Genomic DNA, 21,369 nt, shown 5'->3' on the forward strand with positions numbered 1-21,369 from the left:
TGTCTAAAATGTTAATGTTTCTCTTTTCATCATGATTCACAAAGCTTGTGGCTTTCAATTTTATCATTTCAGCTTTTATCATGGGACTTGGATTACTCCATTCTTTGTCCTTTTTCCAATATTATCAGTCAAGAAGTTTGTTGCTCCCAACCTACACAAACACAATACCTGTATTCCTTGCTAGATGACCCACGTTGCTTTTGAGTCAGGATTGAGTTCCCTGCCTTTTACATGCAGCAGCAGCATCTGTAGCAGTGCTAGATATGAAAAGTCTCCCAAAGAGAAGATATTCACTCATAGCTTTTAGTCAACATTAAAATAGAAAAAGGGATGAAGAAGCTTTCTAAAAAATGTGTGGAAAGATAATATTTTATCTTCACTCACAAGTGATGTTGGTATCTATGGCCACATAGTAAATCATCGAAACAAGTAATCCTATAGGCAAAACATTAAAAATTAATTTCTGTATTATAGGTTATGGAATAAACAATGTAATACATCCCTTACTTTCACCTTGTAGCTACATCTCTGAAGGTTTGGTTTGCTAAATGCTGGAGAAGGGGAATTCAGTGTCCCTGCAATCTGTGCACTTTATTACAATGTGAGGACTTAGGATGGGTACACAGGGGGGATCAGCTGCAGGACCAGCTCAGCAATGCACATGAATGCACTGAGATAAGTTTGTTTGCTGTTGCAGCTCCCATTTGGCTGGATAAGATTCAACAACACATTTTGCTGGCATAGTCACTCCTTCAGTTGATTGGTGTTGTCATGCCATGACCCTGAGATCCTATTACTCAGAGAGGTTTTCAAAAAGAGAAAGACTGTAGAGAACTATTAATTTCATAGTCTAAAAATAAATAAAAGCAATTTCAGAAAAATAAACGAAACCCAGAATGTGCTCCAACATCATAAAGTGGTGTTACATGACAGCATGACCCTTTTTACCTTTGCAGGATGCATTCAGGAAGGGTCTTATCAGTGCCAATCAAACTCAGACAAAACCCCATCAATTTGTACTGATGAGCTATTGTTTATTTATATATCATTCTCTCCATCCTAAATTAGCAGAACGAATTTAGATATTGTCTCAAGTACACAATGCAAATCTTTGCTTTTCTTCTGTCCTTTCTATGTAAAGCACCACACCAACAAACAGTAATCATAAACAACCCCATAAATAGGGATTGAATCTAGGCAATATAGGCTCCTATTCCTCTAAATAGACCGAGGGTGATGATTCGTTTACATCCATTGAGTACTGTTCCACAAAAGAATCACTTTGAATAGACTTGATCCCAGCACTGACCTCAGCTTCATGTGGGCACTGACAGGTGAGGAGCACCAGGAAGATGCTCTCGGACAAGTGCAGGCTGTTATTGAAACCAGCTTTACAACCCCCTTTCCCAGCACTGCCGTTTGCAAGGGCTCCCCTCAAGGAATGTTATGGCAGGACAAAAGCCAATAGTTTCAAATAGAAAAGAAAGTTTATATTTTATTTGTTTCAGATAATCCCTAGTGGATGGGCTTGTGAGGAGCAACTGGCCTAAGCAGTGACAATCTTAAACTAAGCTCACTGAACTCAGTGAGAACTAAGAGTTCATAAAAAAGTTCAGTTTCGATTTCGCTGTGTTAGAAAGGGGATTTCAGGTTCCATCAAAAGAGGTTGAGGGAAACAAATGTCAAAATTTGGCCTAGAAATCTAGGTCCTGTTCCTTTAAGTCTTCCGTTCAATGGCAAAATTCACACAGATTTCAGCAGGATAAGTACGATTCCTGAGTCTGGCATACATGATGTGGGGATGTTTGTGATCCACTCTGGGCGTGTGAAAACTGGGTCCATCAGCCAGGCATTGGGGTAGATCTGAGGAGTTCTGGACCTCTTGTAGCTGAGTAAAGCTATTTAAGCTGAGCTCATTAGAAGCAGGTTATTAGGGTATGGTACATTAGGATAGGCAAATGGCATTACTTGGAGTCAGCAGTCACAAGTTAAATTGCAAGGGGTTTGTAGGGCTGACACAAAGAGCTGTGCAGCACTTTGGAGAGATGTGCTGTGCTGTTATGGAAGATGATACAGGAAACAGTAAAGATTTTATGTTTTCATTTTCAAATTGAGTCCAGGTCCTCGTGGACTGAAAAAGCAGGAAGACACTTGGCCATCAAAGATGCTTGCTAACACTTACTGCTTGTTTTAGAAAGCACTCTGAGAAAGTCCCAAGGAACAGAGACATTGCCTGGGGGAAGTACAAGTTTCTGCAGGAAATGCCTTTTTTTAATTTTTTTTCTGCACTAGAGCTCCTTGAACATACTCAAATATGGTGGGACAGTCACAAAACTTAAGATAAAAGTACTTATTTTAAGATGTGTATCTCCTTAAAAGGGCCAGATTACTGGTGGACTGAAGACCTTCAGTCTTTATATTGTCTTTATATTGTTATCTTTATGTTGTCAGCTATACTCCTTGGAAAATCAGTGACAATCTATAGGAAGGAGTTATAGCTTCGTGGGAGAGGTTACATTCTGCAACTTTATTTTACATACAAAGAGTTATAATGAATATGGACCTGAGAAAACTGCCTTCAAGTCATTCTGTATCAGTATACTGATAGACTTTGTGGACACTCAGCATTTGGGTTTTGAAGTTTTATAAATCTCTGATGATGGTAATTTATCACTCTTCACAGAATTCATTGAATCTGCACTGTGGGTATTGCTGGTCCTTTTATCCACTGTGGGAAAAGCATCAAAAATAACAGAAACTGAGACATAGGCAAAGGCCAGCCAAGGAGAAAAGCTGCCATAGAGTCTGGTGGATGATTCAGAGTTTTCAAATCTTTCTCCTCTGTCATAAGCATTCTGTTTCTTGGAAAAAAAGAAGAAAAAAAAAAAAAAAAAGTAAAATCATTGCTGTGCAAAAAAAAAAAAAAGTTTCAAGAAGGAAAAAAATGTTTAGAGCTGACTTGGCTAGAATTTCCTCTGTACATATACTCTTGACATATCAGTACTTTTTATTCATGCATGAAGTGGGGGACAAGGAATAATCAAATGTTAGTGAAGATGCCCCCATCTGTTTCATTATCTGAGGGTGTGAAAATGCTCTTTAGCTCACACAGTCCTTGCTCTTTCAGTTGCCAGGTGGTCTCACTGCCCAGATTTCACATCCAAACCAACTGTGAAGGATTTTTTCTTCTAGCACATGCAGGAGGAGAGTTCCCAGCAGTCCCATAGTCCAATCCTTATTGCAGAAGGCAAACATGCAGCATAGCCAGGTCTTTATTTAAGGATTCCTTTCATTAGGACTTGGGGACACTTTTCCTTTATTTATGAAATAAATGCAGGTCAGTCCTTGTCACCCACATGAGATGTACTCAGTGCCCATTTGAAGAACAAAAATGTTTTGCTCCAGCACCCTGCCCTCCTCCTACTCCTAGTGCTCCCTGGAGCAGTCAAAAACATTCTCACCAAAAATCATCTGGTCGGGTCATCATGTAGGTGCAGGAGAGGAGAAGGATGTGTCCTCTGTCCCAGCTGTGTATCTGGAGTGCATCCAAGGATGTCTGACACCAGAGCAGCGCTGTGCCTCACTGTTCTGGAGGTACTGCTTTCACTCCTACCACTGCTGGGTGCTGTGGCCCAGCTTACACTGAGAGGGACTCAGTGACTTGCCCAAAATCACACAGGGGTCACAATTGAGGTGAATCCTCTGTCATGGCTGTGCCAGTGCAAAACCTAGAAACTGGTCTGTTGATCAGTTTGAGCAGGGTGACGAGGAGTAATGGACAGAGATGAGAAGGCAAGATGTAAACAGATGTTGTGCTAGTGCCCAGAGACTGGAGTTATTAGGCACAACATTGCACTGAGGCCATTTTACAGCTTCTAGCTCCTGTGAAAGCTGTCACAAGTCACTTGGATGCATCTGCACTGAGCTTTATTGTGTGGTAAAATTGTCACCTGCTCTCTCTCTCTCCTCAGTTTAAGTTAGTGACTTAATTTATGGTGTGTCCTCGCTCTGAATCATCCTTACTCAGATCATCCCAAACCAACGCACCCTGAAGCCCTTGCAAATCAGTAGCATTTTGGATTAAGACTGTTATGAGCCCCTGATGATGCTGATTTATCACTGTTCCCACTCATGTTGTTTTTCTGGCTCCCCCACTGCAGATCTGCGCAGGATGACAGCTGGCTTCATGGGCATGGCTGTGGCCATCATCCTCTTTGGATGGATCATCGGCGTGCTGGGGTGCTGCTGGGATCGAGGCCTTATGCAGTATGTGGCAGGGCTTCTCTTCCTCATGGGAGGTAAGCATGGTGGTGTTTGAAGAAATGCATTTTGCTTGTTGTTTTTATGTTCCCTCTTGCCACATGTCCCTCCTTTTCTAAGTCACTGAAAATGTGTTTTCAGAGTTTTTTACTTGATCTGGACTTGGTTTCATTCCGAGCTCCTTCTGGAGCACATCTGCATATCAAGGATCACCCAGCCATAGTTATATTTAGCTGCCATCACAAACCTTGTCTGGGGTGTCTGTAACTCATGGTAGTAGAAAGGGTAATCTAAGTTTTTTAGTACAGTACTCCCCTCTTGGAAGTAACACTGTAACTTAGTAAGCTCAGTAATAAAAATCTGAAGATTATGCAGATGTTATTCCCACCTCTATCGTGCTTCACAGTGGAACACTTTGATACCTAGAAACTGTGCTGTGAGTTATAATCTATGTTTATTACTCATCAGTTGTTCTTGAGTCAAATGTAGCCTTTAGTTTACATCTCTCTTTCTTTCCTGTACCTATGAAGAGCATTCTCTGTTTTCCTTTTCCCGTTCTACGTACACTTTCTTGTAGACTTCTCTCTGTAAGAACAATTATCAATCCAGCAGCCCTTTCTGCTACCTGTTCCTCTTTGTACTTGCCTTTCTCATATATGGATGAGAAGAACCATTTCCTAACAAGGTCTAATCAATACCTTGTATAAGTGGTGCGATGCTTTCATTCCCCTGCTGGTAATTCCTTGCCTGAAGTTTTTTTTTGGTTGTATTTGCTTTTTTCATTCTCCATCACATTGGAGACCCATAGTCATCCTGTGGCTGGATGAGCTGTGCATCAGGCCTTTCTCCACCTTTGTACTTTCCTACTGATGCTCTCCCGATTTACAGCAGACATTTTGTTTAGTATACCACAGGTATATGCCCTGACACTCTGTGCTTTTGAACTTCTTCCCTTTCCTACTACACCAGCCCTCAAGGTCACCCATCATTTCCCATGTAATGTACCATTTCCCATGTAATGTGTAATGTAATGTTCCCATGTAATGTACCATTCCCATGTAATATACTTCCTTACTAGAGATACCATCCAAATTTCTGCTAGCAGCAATTTCAAGGCATAGTTACTTGAAATGAAGGGTGTGAGAATCAAGTCCCAAACACAGCGCTTGGGTGAATGTCTCAAAGTGAGCACCACTACTTCTGTTCTTCTTTTCTCCGCTGGTGGTTTTTGTTTAGCTGGGTTTTTGCCCTCCAGGCAGATCATCACTTCAGTGCATTTTATCATCTGTTTATCTGTACGGTGGTGTGACACAGATCAGTGTGCGACTTAGAGGAAAGATTCTGTGGTCCCAGAAGAGGAGTTAAGAGCTTCAGTAACAAGTATTTATGTTCTAGTGATGTTGTGCTGGTGACATTAGACATCAGCTCTCTCTGTGCCCACAAACACATTTGAAATGTGCTAGGACCTCGTGCAAGCACGCACTGGTCTTTGTGGGGATGTCTGTAAATGGTTTGTTGTGGGTGTCAAAACGTTATAGGTGATGGTTTTCCAGATGAACTTGGTGTTTCTTATTTATTTAAAAGCTTAGTTTGTACAGGGGCCATTTTGCCCTAATCTGCTCAGATATCTGTGTGGTATTTAACTTCTACAGCACAACATTCAGATTAAAACATTAAGAGTATACTAAATAAATACAGGAAATTAAATTTTAGAAACTAGCTATGTCTTGTTTACTATTCAGAAATTATCATTATATATGGGTTGGTTTCCAGTGCAGCTGCAGAGATTATGTTTAGGCTCAACGTTATTTGTCAGTGATTTGAAAGATGACTGATAAAGTTTTCAGGTGAAAAGAGATTCATTTTTAACCGTGTGCAGTGGAATGGGTCACTCACAGCTTACAAAGCCATCTTTTGGCATACTGAAACAACACACATTTCAGTGGAGACAGAGCCGAGGTCATGCAGCTGGGAACAGCTTCAGTCATCCCTATGGAACAAGCTGCTCCCTCTCAGAGAGCAGTGGCTTCTGGAAAGGTCTCTGGAATCGTGGATGCTGGGATCATCAGCTGCACAGGAGCTCTCAGTGCAATGCAGCTGCTATATGTGGGGGTTTTTTATGGAATATGCAGTGAGACCGTGAGGTGGGGTTATCTCCGGGCTAAGCAAATCTATTTCTGGACATCCTAATCAGGTATCAATGCCAAAGGGAGGATGTGGAAAGAATGGGAGAGGTTTGGAGAAGAGCTACAAAAATGACTTGTGGTTTGAAAAACAAGAAAAATACAGTATGCCACGAAAAACCAATTGCTTGAAACTGTTTACCAGAAGGTTTATAATTGACTCAATCAGAGAGTGGAAGTACCGATGTAGTGAGAAGCCACCTGATACTAGCATGCTCTTTGCATAGACAAAATAATAACCAGATCCAGCAGTTGGAACCTGAAACTAATTGAAATGAGAGGCACCAGATTATTTTATCTGACAAATTCTGTCAAGATGTATAATATTATCAATAAAGATGTGCTGGGAGGAGATCAAACTTATTTTCTGCTTCAGCGCAGACACATGGATCAGTATTACCCAAAGGTTACTCTCTTACTTGTTTTGCACAAGTCAATAGCAACAGTTATACTGATTTCTTTTAACAGTAAATGGGCATAAAGTAACATCTGCAAACTGAAGCAGTCAGTTAATAAAATACACAACTAGAGCAACCTAATCTAAAAGTCAGTATCTATCAATGTTTTCAGACTGTGTCATGTGTTACACAGTCATGGCTTTTACAGCCAGTGAGTCTTTTTATTTAAACTTTTTTGTTGCTGGACAATGTTTTGCTTCTGTCATGCCATAAATGCTGTCAACATATCACTGTACTGTTTCTTAAAATGCATGGAGCCAGAGTGCCTTTTAGTTTTACCTAACTTTTTCTCAGGTCCAATAATGGGAAAACTGCTTTGGAAGGTTTCTGCCGTCTGACCTCGTTGCACCTGAGAGGAGACTGTGTTCAATTGGTAGCCATAGAATCAGACTGAAATCTAACTTCCTCTTCCATTTTCAACACCACTTGTATTGGCTATATTTGTAGCATTTGTTCTGGTTTTATTTCAAGACAAATAACTCTTCTGCAATGCTTAAACATTGCCAGCTTAACATATCTATGAGGTTCGTTCCTTACTGCCCATAATTCTTTGAACAGGTAATCTCAACAGAGCACTGAGAAGTATGCTATAGTAATCTAATAAGACCAGACGTGGTTTGCTTGTACCTCTGGTTCTTTATTATATTTACCAAACTGTCCTCCTGTAACCCATGTGGCAGTGCCTCATAAGGACTCGCTTCACTTTGCTTGATCTAATTTCTCAAGCAAATCGCTGAAACAAATAATTTACGAAATGCAGGCCATTACTGGGTTTTTAGCTCATCTGGAATCCAAGACATGTAAACTGTGATTTAGAGTCTGTTTCGCACTGCTATTCTGAATGTTTTGTAACAAGCTAAAAATTATTAATAATTCATCTTTTCTGTTTAGTCCAAATGTATCTCTATCAACAGCAATCACAGATCCTTTATGGCTTCCACTGTTCTTTTCCATAATTTTTGGTATTTATTGTACAATTTATATTGGATTCCTTCTCTTGAATGACAGTGTTTGCCTGACCACAGTAGGAATTTTTTTTCAGTCCCCCATCTTCTACAGAACCAGGTGGATACTGTAAATTATGTTTAGCACTTTTTATCTCATTTTGCATGACAGCCTCCTATACAGAGAATTGCACTATCTGTTGTCATTATATTCCAGTATTGTCAGTATCATTTTACCCTGCAGAGTGGGAGAGTTTCCCTTTTTGAGAGATTTTCCATTTGGAATTGTGCCCTTAAATTTCACTGTTATTAGTTCACTTTATTCATCTTACTTGAGACTGTTTAATTCTATTACAGAAGTGGGTCACACTCAAATTATACATGACTCCAAGCACATCCTCTTGCAGGTTCTTGTGTTTTCTGTTCATGCAAATTACTGAAAGTCTGTGCACCAGTAAAAGCTCCAACCTGTAATTTTTAAATTTTATAACAATTTCTGGAGCTTAAGAGCATCTGTAACACTACATCCAAATGTCAGAGTCTTGTGGCAAATGTGATACTTTCATGCTCATATAGTACAGGACAGGAATTCAGTTAAACATCTACTGGAGGAAAAGCATGTGAGGTATTTTATACGTTGTGTTTTGACCAAAGCAAATTTATTTGCACCAAAACTATGCCTTTGCTTTTTCAAGTCTAGATGTGGCCACCTCATCAGTTCCCAGGAAGTGGTGCTCACCTTTTCTGGCTTTGAGCAGTTCTTTTGAATGTATTCAAATCCGTGACTTGTTTGGGTTTCTTATCATGGCAAACCTGTCAATTTTTTTGGTTGGTGTCTTCACTCCTTTGACATCCAATTTAGCCAATATTGTCAAGGTCAAATGCCAGTTTTAGTCCCAGCTGCAAAGAGCTGAGATGCTACGAATTGGCACACTGGTGACTCTACCAAGGCAAATTCCATTGTCTCCAAGAATCCCTTCTTTCAGTTCTCTATCAAGTTGTTTATGAATATTTCCTGTAGCGTGAACAAGTTGATCCATCTAACCCTAGGTTTTTCTACCTGCTCTCCAGCACATTAATCCATAGGATTTTCTTGTTTCAGTATCTCAGATTCTGCTAGGTTTGCAGTCATGCAAAGCCAACCTCACCACATCTTCTGTTACTGTACTTGCTTTATAAAATTGTCTTTTAAAGATAATATCTGATAGCCTGATGTTTTCCCAGGTCAGCTGATTTCAGTCAGCTGTTTTGAAATAACATATGGCTTGCTTTATTTCTAATTTGAGGGCAGGGCATACCTAAATGCTTCAAAGCCCTTTTCCTCCTTATCAGTGCCTGCTGTGGGGAAACTGGGGTGCCTGCCTGCTGGTGGCATGATCCAGTGTTTCGGCAGTGATTCCATCCTCCGCCTTCCCACCCTGTGCACCTCCCTGCTGAACTTCTGTCTGCTGTCCCGGCTGGAAATGCAAAATGGCACTTCCAATATCGTGTTCTGGTACTCGCTTCAGCACACAATTATCCCTGGCCAAAGCTACATCGCTTGCCTTTGTAAATATATTAAAAGACTGACAAAGAATGACGTTTTATCATCCTTATCACAGCTCTCTACTTCAGCTGCACATCCATGTATTTCCCTTTTGTAAGTCTGTAATTTGTACTGAGAACACATCTCAGTGAAATAGTTGGGGGTTTTACTGCATGCCTAACAAGGCAGCCCTTCAGGGAGAGACTTCTGCGTTGTCTTATTTTGTTCCAAATTTACTGCAAATGAATGTAATAAATCATCTCTGCACTGTTTACTGTTTTACCTCTTCTCTTCACTCTTATCGGGTCTCTGCCAGTTTTGTCTTGTGACATACACTTTAGGATGACTTTAGGTTTTTTTCCCCATTTGCTAACAATTTCCTTAGAGAAGCATGTCGTTTTACTAGCCTTGCAAATATTCATTATTCTTTGCAAAGTCAAGTGAGTTTCTTGCTGTAACCTCGCTTTGAGCCAATTAGAAATTTTACCATTAATAATTCAGTCTCTAATTAGTCTATTTGGAAATTATTCCAGCTGTTAAATGCCGTCATATATGATTTGGCTTCTCCTTGCAGATCTGTAAGAAAATGATCTGGAGTCTCATATAGCAGCTCATTTCTTGTCTTTGCCTAGTGATATTTTTGCATGATATTTTTGAGGTACTGGGCTTGGAGCTTTGCTTGGGATTCTGAAACTTCCTTTTCTACTGGTGCTGAAGGGTCTGGAAGTCATGCTGTACCCATTTAGTAGCAGTATGGAGTTCTTCTGGCCTGATTTTTTGTTCTAGCATTTGCTTTCAAAAACATCAGGAATTTCTTTCATCCTTTCCCTCCTCTCCAGCAATGATCTGCCAGTCTGGAGGTTTCAAGGGCCATTTGCCAGTTCCACTTTTGCCACTGATTTGGGCTTCTTCTGACCCCTCTAGGAGTGCTGCAGAGACATTACTCTTTATAGCCCATCTATACTCAGAGGACCTAGGTCAGGATTAGAAAAGCTTCAAATCTTTCCCACTGCAGAGGTGATCACCTATTCTTTCCAGTGCTGGCTGCTGCAGTAAAGATAAGCAGGCAGGAAAGATGAGTGAGAGGGAATAAAAAATTAAGTTATGCAGGTGTGTTGGCACAATGTAATGCTTTTTTTCCACATATGCAAGAGAGAATGTTTATTAAAGAAATAAAGAAAAACCCACTTATGTATGTTATGAATGTGTTCTTTTTTAAATTTTAAACTAGGGAGAAATAGGTTTTAATAAGTAATTTCCAGCCTTCTCAGAAATACTTCCAAAATATTCCTTTCCTCAGTCCAGGGGTAGGGCAACAAAATGCTTTATTATCCTCGCAGCCGGAGGATAGACCAGCCATTTAGACTGGGTGACCTTCTCGTGCCCCAGCTGTGCCACGCTTCATGTCGCAAGGTGCCAGCGGGGATGAGGCCACACTGTGCCAGCGCCATCAGCTGTCACAGCACCACTCGCTGTGCCCAGGAGCTGATGGCCAGGCTGGCATGCCAACCCCATCAGAACGTGGGGCAGCAGAACCGGGCTTGGGAGCCCGTGCGGCGCCGCCGTCGGCGTAGCTGTGCCGCACGCGTCCGTGTCCTCTTTCCCTCCCACCTCTGCAGAGAGCCTTGCCTTCCAGACCCCCGAGCCTCTGCGCTGTGCTTCCTCCGCCTGTGCTGTGCATGTGGTAGGAGATGACAAGCGAGGCATCCGTATATTTGCAGCCATGGATCGCTACCAGCTGTTGAGTCATTTGAGTCTCAAATTTAACTCACTGTACTTTGAAAATAGCACGCAACGGTAGAAAATAAGAGTGTTTATTCTACGCAACTGTGGTCCTGCCGTCTCAAAGTAATCGTTCCAGTGCTGAATAATTTAACAAAAATGGAGCAATTTAATGCAGTAAGTGTAAGGCAAAGCTCTGTGACTGACATCTCTGAGGCAGTTATAAGTTATCTTCACAGTAGCTGCCAAGAGGAAGCAAAGAGAAAGATAAACAAAGGGAGAAACTAAGAGCCATTCTTTGGAATTCATTGGGAAATGTGATATGTCCCACAGGGCAACTAGGTTTTCTGCTTTTCGTTGATAACCAAGGTCTCTACCCATTCTTCAGAATGTTTACTTGTGGTGATGTGATCAACCACAACACTGAATATGGAAGGTATTTCCTGTGATTATATATATATTTTTTCATTTATACAACATTATTCTTTGAAAGAATTCAGGTTTTTGTGCTTCTTCCAAGAAAATGAATAGTTTTAGAAAGCATATATCAATTATTTTTTTTCCCTGTGGAAAGGCAAAGGTCAATGCACACGTGTGTGCACTGGTGTATGCAGAAAGATCTTAAACAGCAGCATGTGATCTTTAGAAAAACCGAGAGCTGCAGTAAGTTACTGGGATGTGAACTTTGAAGCTTGGGATAAACACAGTTTTCACACAGGCGTAATATCTTTGGCCATTTTTTAAGAGTAATTCAAATATCTAATTCAAAAAAGTTGGAAGACTGAAAAAAAATGAGATACCAATTATGTTTTATTCCTGTGGGAGGTACTAAATTAATGATGACTGCAGAGGAGCTTAAAAATTTAGCAAAACTCCCTACAGACCACCGTGAAAACTTATTTATGTGGATTGACCTCCAGATGGAGACAAAGGCTGGTTAGTATTGTAGGATGTGAAAGAAAGATGAGAGACTAAGTATTTTAGAAGGCAAAAAGTATAGAAAAAGTTTTATTGTCTAATTCTTACTACCTTTTATAAGGTGTTCTGATATAGACTTAACATGATTGGTGAATAGGAACAGCACCTCTCTAATCCCATTGGTGAAACTAGAGAAACAGCAAAACACCACCTGGAGAAAGACTGTTTTGAGAAAGGATTGTTGCTTTGCCAAAATTGTTTTCAGAAGCTTTCTTGAGAAATTTTCCTTTGGGAAAAACTTAGCAGCTGCTAGCAGGCTAAAATCTATCAGACCCAGAAATATCAGGCCCACAGGTTTGCATCAAGAGATGCCATAAATGGGTTATGAATGTCTTTGAGACCAGCTTCAGCACAACAAAATGATTCCACCCTCTGCCACGCCTCCCCCACCAACCACGTGAACACTGTGGCTCCCGCTTGTGCTTTTGGTTAAATTTTGCATTATGCTCTAAAGTGATTTAAGGCTTTGAGTTGGAACAAGCTTGAGTTAATGTACAGTGTTAATTGGCTTTAAATGTTTAAACCTCTCAAAGGTTCTTGATTGTTTAAAACCCTCAAACACATGATGAGGGTGCTGTGGGAGGTAGTAAAGGAGCTGATGAAGGTCTTTTTGGACCTTTGAGGAGAAGCAGAGCTCAGAGCAGTCCTGCAGGCTTTGTGCCCATCAGGAAATAATGTAACAAGGCCAAGAGCATTCATATTCAGGAAATAAGAGTCCACCTATTTCTAAAACTGTCCTTTTTCGTCTCTCTTAAGGATTTGTCCCTCTTTATGGGGAGCAACCAAGGAAATTCGGGTTCTTAAGTGTGGAGAAAAGCAGGCTCAGGGGAGACTTTATTCCTCTTTACAATTACCTCACAGGAAATTGTAGCTATGAAGGGATTGGTCTCTTGTCCAAGTAACAAGTGATAGAACAAGAGGAAATGGCCTCAAATTGTACCAGGGAAGTTTAGATTGGATAATAGGAAAATCCTCTCTATGAAAAGGGTGGTCAAGCATTGGAAGAGGCTGCCCAGAGAAGGGTCACCATCCCTGGAGGCACTCAAGAGATGTGTACATGTGGCACTTGGGAACATGGTTTAATGGTGGATTTGGCAGTGCTGGGTTAATGGTTGGACTTGATGATCTTAGAGATCTCTTCCAACCTAATCCTACGATTCCTTTAAAACATCTCTCCCGACACAGTTTATGGTGTCTCTCACAGACCTAGCTGAAGGTTTTGTTCCTTGGTCCCATTTAAGGCCAGGTTTCTGAAGTGTGGCTTTTCTTTTCTTATGTCTTTTAAAACCAGGATACTGATAGATACATGTCCAGACATGTAGGTATGGGTATGGGCTCACTGTACGTACACATGTCCTGATTTGGGGGTAGAACTGGAAGTGTTTCTTCATCCAGACCAGTGAACCATTAGTAATCAGCATTTAGCAACTGTTACCGCTTGCTTTTTGAATGCTGTCTAATTTCTTATTTTCACTAAAAAACCAAGTATTTAGGATATCACTCAGGCAGACATAGATCCCCTTTGCCATCTTTTGGGGTTAATATAATGCCAAGATGGCCTGTTGAGCATTTTCCAGCTAGAAGAAAGTTGCTCAGCTGATGGCAGGACAAGGCTTAAAAGGCAGAGCTGGGGGTCCGTGTTACATCTTTACTTCTAGTACTTCTCTCTGATCTCTGGTGCACCAATAACACATTTTACATTTATTTATTTATGCTGGCACATGTTTTGAAAAGGAAATAGGAGACTCTCTGGAAATATGAAACATCACCCACTTTCATAGTACAGACATCTGTGTGTCATTGCATAGCAGCAACTGAAATACTCTTTTATAATTTCATGTTATAATACTCCTCAGGGGAAATCATAACTCATTTACAGCATAAGTTCAAATGCAGAGTAATATCTTGTTTTCTCGTAGAATATTATTTTCACTACATGTCTCTTTTTATTCCATTTCCTTGGGAATATATCTGATTCTCTAGGTGAATACTGGCACACCTGTCATTGAAATGTTGAGACTTAAGAGTTACATCTCCTTAAGAAAACAGGGGTGTGATTATAAATGTGTTTTTTGCAAGTCAATAACACAAATATACTGCAGATCGTAGTCATTTAGAAGTATTGTTCTTTGCGGCTCTTTTTCCACTGGGAGGAAAGGCTCAACAAGAGAATTCATTGTCAACTCCATAGTATGTGATCTCCATGGAAACATTATCAGCTGACTTCAAAGTCAACCTTCAAAAGTGTTGTGGGTTGGTTGTTTTTTTTTTTTTCCCCCCGTGGCTTATTTCTGATGATCCTAGACGTGCACTTGCAGAACTGTGGGGGAAGAAATACCAACACAATTCCACCAGCATTGTACCTGATCACAGGAGGGCACTGGCACTTAGGAGAAGCAGAGAAAAACTTCTTTAATGAGGTGCAGAGATCTTAGTCTGGAGCAAAAGACAGGGCAAGTAGTGTATGCGCACCTCTAAACTCATTGTTTTTCTGTCCTAGCTCAAATCTGTCTCCCTGAACTTGGTGTGCAGTAAATTAAGGAGTCAGCTCTGTCTGGTTTTTCAGCAAGAAGAACTGTTCATATTCCTCTGTGTGTTCATTTTAAGTCATCTATTCTGACTTGTAATTTCTCCCTCACCAGGATGGGAGGTACTGGCAGAAGCATCAGTATCCTCTAAAGTTACGAGAACAGACAGCGTAGTCCGTGAAGGGCGTGCAATCTAGTTGCTTCTCAGGGATGTCAATAGGTCTTTGGGGGGCTGACAGAAGGTAAAAGAAAGTAGAAATAAAGCAGAGGAGACAGATTCTGTAGAAATACAAAAGACTTTCCCACCCACAGCCCTGGAAAACTAGTTCTGTGTGTTTTAAAATTCAGTGGTTGTTCCATATCCTTTAATAATGTCACTAGGTCTTTGATCTGTTGCTGGCTTCTGAATTCCAATGGCAAGATGCACCAAAGCCAAAGGAAGACAATGAAAACAAAACTGGCATTTATTACTGGGTTGATATTTTTAAAAGGAAATTTTGCTGAGTTGTTTGCATGCCTGGCATAAAAGAGGAAAGACTGCACGAGCAACAGAAGGAAGATTAATACTGGCATGATTTGCTAGACAGAAAGAAAACCTTACAGAGGGAATGGGGAGGAAATTTCTCTGTGTGGCAGATCTTTTTGTTAAATGCAGAGGCTGAAGCAAGATTTAGATTCACTTTCTTGGCTCCTCAGGTTGTCAGCTTAGAAAACAACATTCCCCTTGGGCAAATCACTGCCACACTTGCTTGGTCTAATCTGTCTGGATGGAGTCCAACTGGACACTGGAAACTGCATTTAAAAAGCAACTGGACCTAGAGAAAACTATAAAAGAGTAGGGCCTTCCTCATTTCTGCCCAGCCTGGCTCTTCTAGGGCATAGAGAGATCAGTTATCCCAATGTATTTGTGTGGGCTACAGAGGATGGACAGGTATTTTCTCTGCACCAGGAAAGGAGATTTCAAAACGATCCTTTAGGGCTATAAAGGGTCAGTCTAGTTTGTTGTTTGCAAGCATTTATGTGGATGTTGTAAACTTCATAGGGATGCACTGCACTAAGTGCTTCTTGTTGACCAGACAAATTTGCATCTTATTTTGATTTCTGACTATTCTAGCTCAGTAACTGTATCAGCACATATAGAAAAGGATTTTTCTGTTCCTAACAGGTCAACTCAGGGAAACAGTAATAGAGCCCAGAGACTTTTGCAGTAAAGACCATGGAAGTTGTGCAAGCAAAGAATCCTTTGGTCACTTGATGAAAACTATTGGATAGGCTCTTCTCCAGCACCTAAAGGGGAAAATATCCGAATCAGGTAGCCACCACCATTACCCCAAGCTCCCAATGGCTTCTTTAGTACGGCCTTCAGTAAACAAAAGGACTAAAAAGGCATGTGACTAACTATCCTTTTAGACCTGAAAGTAGTATTTTCCTCTAGTATAAGAAAGAGTATAGTATATCCCTCTAGTAGTATTTATAGTGGCACACGCTAGGCAATATGGAGGAAGGCTGCATTGAATTTACTTGTGCTGTACCTGTTCTTCAGTCTCACTTGTCTTGAAGAACATCTATCAGTAGACTTTTCAGCAATTTAGGATTTCCTGCAAAAGAAGATTACACAATCTCAGAGCCTCTCTGAGGCTCTTTTTGAGAGATGTCCAATTTTTTGACTGTAAGAAAATGGCCTTACATACTTGGAGGTGTAATGACCTCATTAGTAAAAGACCAGATGCAATGTGGGGCACACACAGATCCCTCATGCTGTAGAACACGTCCTGTGACAAGGCAAACCCAGCCTGACCCCACAAGTTCCCCTTTAGCTCTGACAAATGCCTAGGGTGGGAAGCATCTGCCTAAGGTACAGCTCGATACTAGATTTGTGCCATCTGAGGTGTGATGGAGTCACTTGAGTTTGTTCAGACCTCCAGTGCCTCTTTCTGTTTAATCTTTTGGCCTCTGCCTGGGTCACGCTGTGAGCTCCACATTGCAGAGGATGAAAGAACCTGCCAAGAGCGTCTGTATGTTGCCAAACATGATGCTTGCCAGCACATGGATGGGATAATTTTTCTAACCTTGGATTGGAATTTTTTCTTCATTCTGACACTGAGGTCCTTTCTTTCCTTTCTGCTCCAGTAAAATCAGAATAATATCACAGTACTGCAGTGGGCACAATTTTTGCTGTCTCCTGTGTTGTGGCTGCAAGTTCATGACCCGTTATGTTTGCTTAATGGCTGTAGTCAATCAACTTTATTATTGCTAGGTTATTTTGGTAGCATCCTAGAAATCACCATTGCTAAAGTACTCTGAAGTTTATTCACTCAGGCTTTGATCTGAAAGCTTTCTTCTCTCCCCAATCCATCAAACCACTGTTCCTTTAGCTAAGTAGTGTTGCTTTTGCCTTATGTGCCAACTCACAGCTTCAGAGAGTGCTTGCTCATCGCTGTAGCTCACTGGCTGCAGCTGTGCACAGCATGGGTGTCCACTCCCTGTGCAGTCCCAAGCCCCAAGGGATACGGTCACGGAAATGTCACCATGTGCAAATCTGCAGTGTGAAATATGGACTGACACTTTTATCAGCAGAGCAAACTGGAGTTCAGCCCGCAGCTGTTGTAGTATTGTTCCTGTATGTGAGATACTGATTTACACAAGCCTAAGCATGGTCCCCATTAAGGGTTTGGGGTTGTGGCTGAGGACACATAATCCTCTGGTGCCATAAGACATTACAGCAGTGCAGCAGCAGTCCCTAGACAGGCACACAGGGGAGGTGACATGCAGCAGGCGCACAGCACTGGCATGTGCTGGGCACCTCTGGCACCTTGTGAGGGAGGAGGCCAAAGGCCAGATGCAAACCACATTCTCAGAGGGGTTATGATGCAGTATGACGACAGACCCTGCAGTTTACCTAGTCCATGGTATAAGATAAAAATGCATTAAGTCCCAGCCCAGGTGGGGATGTAATCTCACAAGGACACCACACTAAATCTCCATCACCCAGTCAGATTTATCCTTCCATCTCCTCTTTTTTCATAAGGGCAATTTTCCAGTAAACCCCTTGCAATTCTGCAGCCTATTGGTGATGCTGCAAGCTGCTTCTGCTGGAACAGTACATAATTAAGCAATAATTTATATTCTGTGCGTGTATGCACAGAGCAATAAAGTGTTCTCAAGAGCTGCGTGCTGCTGAGGCGTTTAATCCGTGCACAGAAGGAGTTTACTGCAAAGCTGCTCCCTCCTTCCAAAAGTCTTTTGTCATCACTGCATTGGGAGGGAATTCAGTGTATTCTTTAATAATTTCATTTGATTGGGATATAATTTAAATAGTTAATGCTACGCACTCCACTTTAGGACCAGACCTAATTTTATTTGTTTGTTTGATGTACCTTGAAAATAGTAAAAGCTAGTAGGGCAGAGAGAAAGTAAAGAAAATTTTTCACTTGTGAGATTTCTTTTTTCTCCCATAGCCCTATAATAAGAGAAAGTGATGATAATTAAGTAAACAGCACTCCTTCCAAAGACATTAGTGGCCACAAGAAGCTACTAGAAATACTTTAAAAGGCAGAGATTCACATTTATTTGAAAACTGCATGGTTTCAAAGGACATCTTAAAATCCATACCTTTGCAGTTCTCTTTTCATCTACTAATTTATAAGTAATACTTGACATTTCTATATGCTTTAAAAAATAACAGAAAGCAAGAAGAATCAGTTTTTGGGGTTGTTTACTTTGTACATCTGACAGCACAGTTTGTGAGTCACTTCTTTCTGTTGTGGGGGGAAGGGAGAGAATGAACATCATACTGTCAGATGTGAAAGAAGTGATTTCCAAATCATGAGACAAATTATCTGTAAGAGGAGTGTCTCAGAGATGGGCTTGGTGCCCAGATCATTTTAATTACTGGCTTTTTGGATTTCCTATGCCATCAAATTGGTGATGTCTCCTTCAGGTTCCAGTCAGACACCTCCTCCCTAATAATAAGGAAGAGGATGAAGGTCCTGGAAATGGGGTCTGTTTGTGCCCTAGCACCACGAAGGCTCACCTTCATCTGCAATGCAACTAAGAAAGGCACTGGTTCTTTCCTCACAAAACACCGCAGACCTTGGGAAATCCCTCAAGCTCTATTGCTGTGGAAGTTGAGCCAGGTCTGTGGGTGAAGGACGTGGCTTCTGACATGGTTCAAAAGAATACTAGTGTCAGGGAAAATTCAAACAGATTTGGTATGGATGATTTGAGCCTGTTTCTGTTCAAATCAGTTCACTCACAAACAGTTTTGGTCTCCCCTGGAGGTGAGGTTTAAAAACTGTGGAGGCATTGCAGGCTCTCACACAGCTGGGTGGATTGGAAAGAAAAGGACATTTACAGAAGAGAAAAAAATTAATTCCTTGCAGCAGAGGCCCATGGCACTGCTTGATATAATCATGCTTGAAAACAGCTACAGCAGAAGGCTCTGACTCATAATCCACATGGTATTAGGCTTTGACCAACACAGTTATTACCTTTCCCTGCCATCCCTATTCAGACAATGTCTTCTCCTGCAGCAAGGATGGCAGGGCCCCAGTCTTACACATATATAGCAAATAAGTTCATCTCTGTCCTAAAAAACCTTCCAATCTAAATGAAAAGGGCATTCAATGTAATGTTTAATATTGTTCTGTAATGTATAAGAAAGACAGGCACAAGATGACCAAGAGGTATTTAACAGCTGAGGTTCACAAACCACTGATGATCATCAGCCTATTAGCAGGACAGGGACTGTCAGAATCGGGCCAAGATGAAGGGAGACTACCTGACAAGGAGTCAGGATGGAGGTTTGACTACATGTCAAACAGCAGTTTCTGTGGCAGAGACACAGCTTTACATGAATTTTCATTTCTCACCTGATTGAAGAATTTTGCAATGACACATGAATTACCTGTCAAAAATCCCACTATTGCCTTGTCGCGTTCATTAGATGTCACACAGGAGGATAATGTGTAAATCCCAGCACAAAGAACTTTGTGAGTTCTGCTCCCTGCATATGCAGAAGGAGATGGCCTTTAACTTCCTGTGCAGCTCATGTACCAACAAACTCTTATTGCCACCTGTCATTCACATTTTGTGCATCAGGGCCATGGCTGGACCACCAGCATCCAGGTCTGGTCATCTGCTTGGACCACAGCTATGGGGAGTGTGTTTCACAAAGAAATTAAAGTTTGTACCAATGCAGTTTCCAGGGGATCTGGGGCATAAGTGCACATGTAGGAGGGTATCTCACTGACAACAAAAACTTGAGAGGAAACTGCATACGGGTTCAGTTTGACTTCTGGGTAGAAAAAGGATCTTAGGGTTGAGAATGGTCATGACTTCCTGCAGTCCTGCTGCCTCTGAAGCACTGCGTCTGTAGCACAGAGTGTCATGGGCAGGAATGACAGACCCCCTCCTACTGCCACCTCAGCTCCATGTCTTATCTGGAGTAGGAGAGACTTAATTTCCATGGGTTAGCTCAGGTTCTGCATCCCTTTTACCCATGGTTCTTCCACTCCAATGGCCAACAGCTGTGTAATTTGCAAGGATAATCTTTTGTGTTATGATTGCCAGTTCATGAGGAAAAGCTACTGAACAGTCATGAGGTAGGAACCTTACTTGGTTTTCATCAGTAGCCTTCCTGGTGAGAGGCCAGATTAACGATAAGCAGGAACTCGCTTGACTGAACACAAGCAACACATTGGACTCATAAAATGGCCATAAAGATTTTTCTAGGTGGCGTAAAATGGCATTTTTTGTGTATGCAATGAACAGTGTTAGAGAGACAGATAACCCTGTGTTGTACAAGACATCCTGCAGAAGCACAGGGGGGTGACGGGTTGAGGACCATTCTCTGCACCCTATGACATTGTGCATGGCAGTCATTATTTGTCCTCATCAGTTAGCACATTCTCCAGAAAGAGGGCAGGCTTTTTTTAGAGAAGTCTCATGCTTGTGATTTGCTTAGTTCTCTGTTGTTGTTACATGCTCTTCTTTGCTGTTCCTTTGTTAAGGGGCAGAATACCCTCAGCAAGGTGGAGTGCCAATATATTGGGCACTGTTCAAATACAAAGAGTAAGCAACACTCATTGCACTGAAGAGCCTGTGATCAAAATAGCCAAGATAAAGCATGAAAGGATGGGGAGTATTTGAAATCCAAAGTTATTTCCTTACCTTTTGACCTTAGCAAATGTAGCATCAGTCCGGCCACACAGATTTTCCCACCCACCTCTCTTAACAGTCTTGTATTTTGAGGGAGCTGAAATTGCCATGCTCTTACTAGCAGAGAAAGGCCTTCCCTGACATTTTCCAACCACAACCATTTGTAATGAGCCACAGAGCTCAGTTCAGAGCACAGTGCTTCTGAGGCATCTTTTTTCTTCCCTGATCCCACAATGTACTAGTCATTCTGACATAGAACACAAAGAACAACCGCATTCTTGTCAGACATCTTCATATTACTGAATAACCTGCATAACACAGTAAAACTTGGAAAGAATGTGTGGTTTCTAATCAACCAACCTGATTTTTGATCTCCCCACCTATCCTGCTCTGTGCTTTGAAGTAGTATAGGACAACTCCAGTGCCTGGGATCTCACAAGGCTTTTGCAAGAATCCAGGTCAGTGAGTGCAGACTGATGGGGTGCTGGTGGGAGGCATGAAGGCTATTTCAAATGAAATAGGCATAGCAGCTTGCTGGTCCTCACTGGTACCCAGTGGAACTCTCATAATATGAGCATGTATGAATATCTTGGGCTATCTGTCAGCTGTACA

General features: G+C 41.4%; 1 protein-coding gene across 2 annotated transcripts in view; it reads left to right on the plus strand.

Annotated features, from left to right (window-relative positions):
* The window catches only part of TMEM178B (transmembrane protein 178B), a 236,879-nt gene that overhangs the window by 183,992 nt on the left and 31,518 nt on the right, over positions 1–21,369 (plus strand). For both annotated transcript variants that reach the window (XM_040061742.2, XM_040061741.2), the window contains exon 3: positions 4,161–4,298. In XM_040061742.2, the coding sequence (XP_039917676.1) occupies positions 4,161–4,298 (138 nt within the window). The remainder of the gene's footprint in view (positions 1–4,160; positions 4,299–21,369) is intronic.

The sequence above is a fragment of the Hirundo rustica genome, chromosome 4 (assembly GCF_015227805.2).
Source record: "Hirundo rustica isolate bHirRus1 chromosome 4, bHirRus1.pri.v3, whole genome shotgun sequence".
Taxonomy (NCBI): domain Eukaryota; kingdom Metazoa; phylum Chordata; class Aves; order Passeriformes; family Hirundinidae; genus Hirundo; species Hirundo rustica.